This window comes from Octopus bimaculoides, chromosome 1 (assembly GCF_001194135.2).
Source record: "Octopus bimaculoides isolate UCB-OBI-ISO-001 chromosome 1, ASM119413v2, whole genome shotgun sequence".
Taxonomy (NCBI): domain Eukaryota; kingdom Metazoa; phylum Mollusca; class Cephalopoda; order Octopoda; family Octopodidae; genus Octopus; species Octopus bimaculoides.
Genome location: NC_068981.1, coordinates 198303818 through 198312606, shown reverse-complemented (window position 1 = coordinate 198312606; position 8789 = coordinate 198303818). Strand labels below are relative to the sequence as shown.

At 41.5% G+C, this 8789-nt stretch overlaps 2 protein-coding genes across 2 annotated transcripts in view; both read right to left on the bottom strand.

Annotated features, from left to right (window-relative positions):
- Window positions 1-8789, bottom strand: part of LOC128249665 (protein mono-ADP-ribosyltransferase PARP14-like) — an 80404-nt gene that overhangs the window by 36511 nt on the left and 35104 nt on the right. The gene's annotated exons all lie outside the window — the stretch shown is intronic.
- The window catches only part of LOC106880777 (uncharacterized), a 31519-nt gene that overhangs the window by 10608 nt on the left and 12122 nt on the right, over window positions 1-8789 (bottom strand). The window contains exon 3 of the mRNA XM_052973793.1: window positions 3293-3541. Within this exon, the coding sequence (XP_052829753.1) occupies window positions 3293-3541 (249 nt within the window). The remainder of the gene's footprint in view (window positions 1-3292; window positions 3542-8789) is intronic.

Below are 8789 nucleotides of genomic sequence, written 5' to 3'. Positions count from 1 at the left end.
ATATATATATATATATGTATAAATAGAGAAAAGGATGCTAATACACGACCTATGTTATATTCCCCACTCATGTTGCTACAATGACTGGGGCAAAACTAGTCGGTATACAGCACTTACTCGGTATTACCTGTATCTTTGGGTTTGGTTGAATCCAATACCCTCCTCAACCTTATATATATATATATATATATATACACACACACACTTATATATATGATGGGCTTCTTTCAGTTTCCGTCTACCAATCCACTCACAAGGCTGTGGTCGGCCCGAGGCTATAGTAGAAGACACTTGCCCAAGATGTTACGCAGTGGGAATGAACCTGGAACCATGTCGTTGGTAAGCAAGCTACTTACCACACAGCCACTCCTGCGCTTATATATGAATATAAGAAAATAAATTGAGATTCAGTTGAATTAGGTACTTAAGTTGAAGTACCAAAAATTAGTGCAATATTATCGGTACAACTCAAAATAAGGTGATTAAAATCAAAGCAAGCAACAGGATATCCAGAGATGATGCAGTACGACCGTTTCAAGCTTCTCCATTTAATTGAACAATGCAATCATTACATCTGGAAGCCCAATATATTAAAAACATACAACCTACCATTATAGGGCTTCAAAATCCTTAGGTAAATGAGTGGTCAAGCAATGGTCTAGGAAAAAAAAAAATTCAGGTTATTTCAATATAAAGGGGGGAACCAAGATGTTTTAAATGTTGTGAAAGGAAATTAGCAAAAAAATAATAATACAAGAAAATTGCTAACATGTCTATAAAAGGGCATTATCTATGCTAACATAAATAACTCTAGTCAATATTTATCCAAAACATTACCGTAGGATCCTTATGATAGTGAACTTACAGAAACATTACAGAGAACACCACCTGTTGTCCACACTGGGACAGGTCTAAGTCCAGTGATCTCTACAATTGGTCAATTCTATTTGAACTGAGGGAAAAAGTCAAAACCATTTCAATTTCAAATGATATGTAAATAAAAAAAAAGAAAAAGAAGTCAATAAGTAAAAGTAATGCTCTTTTATAGACATGTTAGCAATTTTCTTGTATTATTATTTTTTGTTAATTTCTTTTCACAACTTTTAAAACATCTTGGTTCCCCCTTTATATTGAAATAACCGGTAAAAAAAAATTTTTTTTTTCCTTAGACCATTGCTAGATCACTCTTTTACTTACAGACTTCGAAGCCCTATGATGGTGGATTGTATTTTGAGCATGGCCGTTGCCAGTACCACCTCACTGGCCTTCATGCGGGTGGCACGTAAAAGCACCCACTACACTCTCGGAGTGGTTGGCGTTAGGAAGGGCATCCAGCTGTAGAAACTCTGCCAAATCAGATTGGAGACTGGTGTAACCACCTGGTTCACCAGTCCTCAGTCAAATCGTCCAACCCATGCTAGCCTGAAAAGCGGACGTTAAACGATGATGATGATGATGATGATGATATATATATATATATATATATATATATATATGACAGGCTTCTTTCAGTTTCCATCTACAAAGTCTACTCAGACGGTTTTGATCGGCCTGAGGCTATAGTAGAAGACCCTTGCCTAAAGTGCGACATAGTGGGACTGAACCTGGAGCCAAGTGGCTAAGAAGCAAGCTTAAAAAATATATAACATATACTGAATGTACAACTGGACAGGAGACCTATACAGAAGATCCCTAGTTCTTCATCAGTTATCAACCAGATGGTTTTACTCAGTCTCACAACATTAATGATAAGACTGAGAACTTACCATGCTGGCAGTGTCTGCAAAAGTTGTGGAGAATATAGGGCTGAGAGCCAAGAAAACAATGCAGAGTGGACACAGGAAAGTGAATAAATATAATTGAAGACAATGGACAAAGACAAAATAAAGAAACGAGCAAAATATGGCCTCAGGGCCAAAAAGACAAGAGTGGTGGGTTAGGGTTAGAAAGCATCCTAAAGGATTAGAAGAGAACAAATAGCAAGTCAGTGGGACATGGAGAATTCCGGATTGGTTAGCTATGCAACTGGTGTGAAGAAGAGAAAGAAAGGAAATCTGACCACAGGTCACAGGTCAGCAGCAGGCAAAGGAGAAAGAGAGAGAGAACAAAGGAAGGGGTGAAGGGGGAAAAGGAGGAGAAAGGCTAGAAAGAGAAAAGAAGGAGAAAGAGTGAAGGCTAGAAATAGAGTCACACGGATATATAAAAACTTACAGTTAATAAAAGTCGGGATGTATTGTGTTCTGTTACTTAATAAATGAACAAAAGTAAATAAAGAAGTAAAATCCTATAACATATCGTGAGGGTAGAACCAAATGGGAGACAGACACACAAGGTCACTAATTCTTCATCATAGGTTTCTGACTTGTCATATTTATATTTTTAACAAACGAGAACCATCTGCTACAATCACCATTACTACCAGATGGCATGATTTCATCCTGCCTGGACTCTTCAGTAGAAGACATCTAGTAGTGACATAACAGCCAAATCTATCAACCATGTATAGAATATCAGTATCTGTGAAGGCACTGATTTTGCAAAGAGCCAGGAAGCTTATGGAAAAAGTAATTAATAGCAACAGAAGCAGTAGTAATACCAAAAGGCAATTATTATATCCAACTAAATGTGGATGTTGTGTTAGAACACCAAATACTGCGTTATTTATTGTGAGAGGACGTCTCATATGGATGCCTGGTGCATAAAAGCACTCATATTTATATTGTTAGCAGACAAGAACCGTCTGCTTGGGTGCTAGGACTGCCACACACTCACACAACAACAAATACTGTACTTCTAGAAGGTCAGCTGTGCCACAAACAGGCCTCTTTTCAATTCCTGTCTACCAAATCCACTGAGAAGGCTTTGGCCAACCCAGGTCTATAACCATACTGCCACATCTTCTACAATAATATATATATAATATCATCATCATCATCATTTCACATCTGTCTTCGATGCTGGCAAGGCCGGAGAGCTGCCCAGGCACTAATTTTCTCTTTTGGTACAGTTTCTACGGCTGGATGCCCCTTCCTTTAGAGAATGCACTGGGTGCTTTTTATGTGACACCATCACAGGTGCTGGTGCCACGTAAAAAGTGGGGTTGTCAAGTTACTTGCAGGACAAGGAATTTTAGTTGAGGGGGGGGAGTGAAACCAAAGGAAGTGGATGGGTGCCAGGGGAGAGGTTAGAGTATGATAGAGGGACAGGATAGTTGCCTTACTATTGGCTAAATATTGTAATTACTATTTCTATGCCGAATAATTTGAGCAGAATAAAAATGGTAAATTCTTACCTGTACTGATAGCAGGAATTGCAATTGACGTGTAAGACTTTGCTTCAAGAAATAACAAACAATTTTGAACAGCTCTTGAAAGGTGAAATATTTCATGGTTCCATCCATTACTCCAAACAGGTCCAACAGCATGAATGATAGTCTTGCATTTTAGTTTACCAGCTTTAGTTGACACTACTTCTCCAGGTTTCAGTTCAATCCTTCTTTGTTTCATAATTTCATTGGATTCAGCTTGAATTTCAAATCCACCTGCAAAGATATTTGCCTTCTTATGTTCCTGTTTAATACATATATTATAATATATCCATCATAAATGAATATATTCAGGTATGGAGGCAAGGTCTAGAATCGAAGGGCCTTAGGGTTAACCTAGCAAGAACCAAAGTCTTACTAAGTAGGAAGGCAGACAGATCACATTTCCCTTCAGGATCTGTAGAAAAGTCACAGGTAAAAACTCCATAAGATAAACCTGGTGTATGGACAAATAAGAGGTGCAGCAATATCAGAGGGAGGTTAACAGGGAAAATATCTTCTGTGTGTGGAAGATGCTCAGGTACAATAAACACTGAAAATGTACAGAAAAAAGACTGCATCAACTGCTAGGTGGGTAAGCTAGAGGCAGTAGATAGCTTCCATTATCTAGGTGACCAAGTTAGTAGCAGAGATGAATGCTCTGAGAGCATAGCAGCAAGAATAAGAATTGGCTGGGTAAAGTTCAGAGAGCTCCTACTTCTGCTGGCAACAAAGGGCCTCTCCCTCAGAGTGAAAGGCAGATTGTTTGATGCCTGTGTGCAAACTGCTATGCTACATGGCAGTGAAACATGGGCTGTGACAGCCGAGAACATGGGTAGGCTTGAAAGAAATGAAGCTGGTATGCTTCACTGGATATGCAATGTCAGTGTGCATGCATGACAGAGTGTAAGCATCTTCAAAGAAAAGTTAGGCATAAGAGGCATCAGATATGGTGTACAAGAGAGACGACTGCGCTGGTATGGTGTGCAAGGGAGACGACTGCGCTGGTATGGTGTACAAGGGAGACGACTGCGCTGGTATGGTGTGCAAGGGAGACGACTGCGCTGGTATGGTGTACAAGAGAGACGCTTGTGCTGGTATGGTCATGTGATGCATATGGCTGAGGACAGCTGTGTAAAAAAGTGCCAATCTCTAACTGTGGAGGGAACCTGTGATAGAGGTAGACCAAGGATGACATGGGATGAGGTGGTGAAGCATGATCTTTGAACTTTGGGCATCAAAGAAGTGATGACTATTGACTGAGACCTTTGGTGATATGCTGTTCTTGAGAAGACTCATCAAGCCAAGTGAAATCGCAGTCGTGACCAATGCTGGTGTCATGTAACTGGCACCAGTACTGATGGCACTTGAAAAGTACCTTTCAAGCGTTGGACCACATGGAGGCACTGATGAAGAACCGGGACCATTGGCATTATGCTATGCTTAAGAAGAAGACCCATCAAGCCAAGTAAAATTGCAGTCATGGCAGATACTGGTGTCATGCAAATGACACCCATGCTGGTTGCAAAAAAAAAAAAAGCACCCATTACACTCTCAGAGTGGTTGGTATTACGAAGGGTATCCAGCCATAGAAAACCATGCCAAATCAGACTGGAGTCTGGTGCAGCCTTCCAGCTTACCAGCCCTGGTCAAACCTTCCAACCCATGCCAGCATGGACAACAGACGTTAAATCATGATGATGATTAATATATTATTATAAATATATTTTACTATTCGTTGATTTATCCATTTACTCAGTTTTGCTTATTCTATGTTGTATGTTTTAATGAAGTTAAGCAAATGCAAATGTTCAATTCTCTCTCATATTATAGCCCTGATTATAATTATTATTATTGTTGTTGTTAATTTATTTATCTAATTAGCCCCAAGGTTTCGTTTTTTCCATGCTGTATGTTATAGTAAAGTTAGCAAATCCAATTTTAGAAAATTACTATTTTTAAATCTCATAACGTAAGATATTCAGCAACAGTACTTTTGAGTAAAGATTGTTTGCCAACATAACATGGCAGTCCTGGGGCTAAATTACAGCAATATTCATCCTAAACCAGGACTACCATGTTATGTTGGCAAACAATCTTTGCTACAAATCCAACTTTCTTCAATTCTGTTTACTGTTGCTCTAAACCTTGTAAATTCTTCATCTCTTCATTTGTTTTCTTACCTACTCTCTTACCCAAATCTTTTATTGTTTACTCTACCGTAGCCCTAATTCTTGAAAACTTCACCTCTCTCTTTTTCAGTTTTGTTATCCATGACATTTTCGCTTACCCAAACTATGTCTGTATTTTTGCTCTCCCATGCTGATTGTTAATTACTGGGTTTTGCTTTGCTGGTGGATATATCACATCACCTTTAGCTAGGGAATAGGGCATCCATAGTGTTTCATTGTTACCGGGCTACCTGTACCAGAAGTCTTTTTCCTCTAACACCTGCTGGATTCTTTCTCCTAGCGCCTCTAATGGTTACAGAACGCTCCCCCCACTTCCCTTCCCCTCCATCCCTATCTTGTGTCTATCTCCTAGTAAACGTAGTGATTATGAAGTGATGGTGAAGTGTATGAAGGTTGAAGCCTATTTGAATGTTTATGATGTCTGCCAAATGCACATGTGAACTTCCTTTTCAGATGCATAATGCTGCTGTCCCCCATCCCAGGGTCTCGTGGGGCAACCTGTTGAGGGCTACAGACAGGATCTGTGGATGTTGCAAAGTCCCCTCTCATAACATAGTGGTGGAACAATGTAGTTGACAGGGCCATTACAAAAAATAAACAGGCATGGAAGGACTGGAAGTGAAGTGGTAGCAGGGAAATGTATCAGATTGCCAGAAGGGAAGCTAGGAGACAGGTTTACTTAGCCAGAGGGGAAGAAGATAAGAAAAAGTCTGCCAATGTTCTGCAACGTGAGGACCAGAGACTTGAGGTGTTTCAAATTGCAAACCAGTGTGTGAGAAGAAATTGCAATATCATAGGAGAGAAAAGTGTCCACACAGATGATGGCTCACTTGCAATTTTAATGAGGCTGCAAAGAGAGAGACTTGGAGATGCCACTATGAAAGGTTGCTAAATGAAGAGAATGAATGGGAGAAAAAGAGTCTGCCAAATGTTGGCCCAACAGAGGGACCAGCTATCTGAATTAACAGTACCTTGGTAGATAAAGCAGCTATGGATACGAAGATAGGGGTCCCACCCCACCCAGCCTATCAGGAATCACTGCTTAGGTGCTTAAAATATCTGGCCGTGTAGTCACCCGTATAGTTGACCAAGTGATACACAAAGGAGCCATACCCAATGACTGGTGTAGCAGCATCATAGGCAACTGCTACAAAAATAAAGGTGATGCATTAGATAGGAAATTACATAAGTAGCAAATTGTTGGATCAGATAATGAAAATCACAGAGAGGTTCATAGCCCAACTAACTAGGGAGAGAGTTACTTTCGATGAGATGCAGTTTGGTTTTGTGCCAGGGAGAAGCACCATTGATGCTATATTTCTGGTAAGACAGCTGCAGGAGAAATACTTAGCCAAGGTTACACCTCTGTACTTGGTATTTGTTGACATGGAGAAAGCATTTGACAGGGTCCCCCGATCCATTATCTGGTGGTCAATGCAGAAGCTAGGGACAGATAAGTAGTTAGTGAGAGCTGTACAAGCCATATACAGGGATTTTATCAGTAAGGAGAGGATTGGCATAATGAGTAGAGCAATGAGTTCAGGGTACAAGTAGGGGCTCACCAAGGATCAGTCCTCAGCCCCCTCATATTCATCATAGTCCTCCAGGCAATAACAGAAAATTTCATGGCAGATTGTTCCTGGGAGCTCCTCTATGCTGATGACCTCGCACTAATTGCTGAGTCACTGCCAGAACTAGAGATGCAGTTTAGGGTGTGGAAGCAAGGTCTAGAATTGAAGGAACTTAGAGTCAATGTAGCAAAAACCGAAGTCTTAGCAAGTAGGAAAGCAGACAAATCACAAATCCCTTCAGGCAGATGACCCTACTCGATCTGTAGGAAATGTGTAGGTAGAAACTCCATAAGATGTACCTGGTGTAAGCTATGGACACATAAGAGGTGCAGCAATATCAAAGGAAGGTTAACTGGGAAGATAGTTCTTGTATGTGACAGATGCTCAGGAGCAATAAACACTGAAAATGTGCAGAGAACAACTTCTGCCACATTCCAGGAAGTAAAACTAGAAGTAGTTGATAGCTTCCATTACCTAAGTGACTAAGTCAGTAGTTGGGGGTGGATGCTCTGAGAGTGTAGCTGCGAGAATAAGAATAGGTTACGCGAAGTTCAGAGAGCTCCTACCTCTGCTGGAGGCAAAGGGCCTCTCACTCATTGTAAAGGTAGACTGTGTGATGCATGTGTGTGAACAACAATGCGACAAGACTGCTGAGGACATGCATAAGCTTGCAAGAAACGAAGCCAGTATGCTCCACTGGATGTGTAATGTCAATGTGAATACCCGTCAGAGTGTAAATACTCTGAGAGAAAGGATAGACATAAGAAGCATCAGTTGTGGTGTGCAAGAGAGACATCTGCGCTGGTTTGGACATGTGGCGAGAATGGACGAGGACAGCTGTGTGAAAAAGTGTCACACTCTAACAGTAGAGGGAACCTGCAGAAGAGGTAGACCCAGGAAGACCTGGGATGGGGTGGTGAAGCACGACCTTCGAACAGTGGGCCTCACAGAGGCAATGACAAGTGACTGAGACCTTTGGAGACATGCTGTGGTTGAGAAGACCCGGCAAGCCAAGTGAGACCATAACCATGGCCTATGCCAGTGCAGCATAACCGGCCCATTTATGAATACCCTTCAATCATTGGGCAATAAACTGCACTTACGAAGACCAGTTGAGTCAATTGAAGTCATTGTCATGTCTAATGACAGTCCTGCTTGATTGGCACCCGTGCCAGTGGCACATTAAAAGCACCATTCGAATGTGGTCGATGCCAGTACCGCCTGACTGGCCCTCATTCCAGTGGTACATATAAAGCACCCACTACAGTCTCAGAGTGGTTGGCATTAAGAAGGGCATCCAGCTGTAAAAATCTTGCCAAAACAGTCACAGATATCTGGTGCAGGCATCAGCCTGGCTGGCTCTTGTGGTACCGTCCTACCCATGCCAGCATGGAACACGGACGTTAAATGATGATGATGATGAAGATGATGATGATGATGATGAAGATGATATATCATCATCATCATCGTTTAACGTCCGCTTTCCATGCTAGCATGGGTTGGACGATTTGACTGAGGACTGGTGAAACCGGATGGCAACACCAGGCTCCAGTCTGATTTGGCAGAGTTTCTACAGCTGGATGCCCTTCCTAACGCCAACCACTCAGAGAGTGTAGTGGGTGCTTTTACGTGTCACCCGCACGAAAACGGCCACGCTCGAAATGGTGTCTTTTATGTGCCACCCGCACAAGCCAGTCCAGGGGCACTGGCAACGATATATAT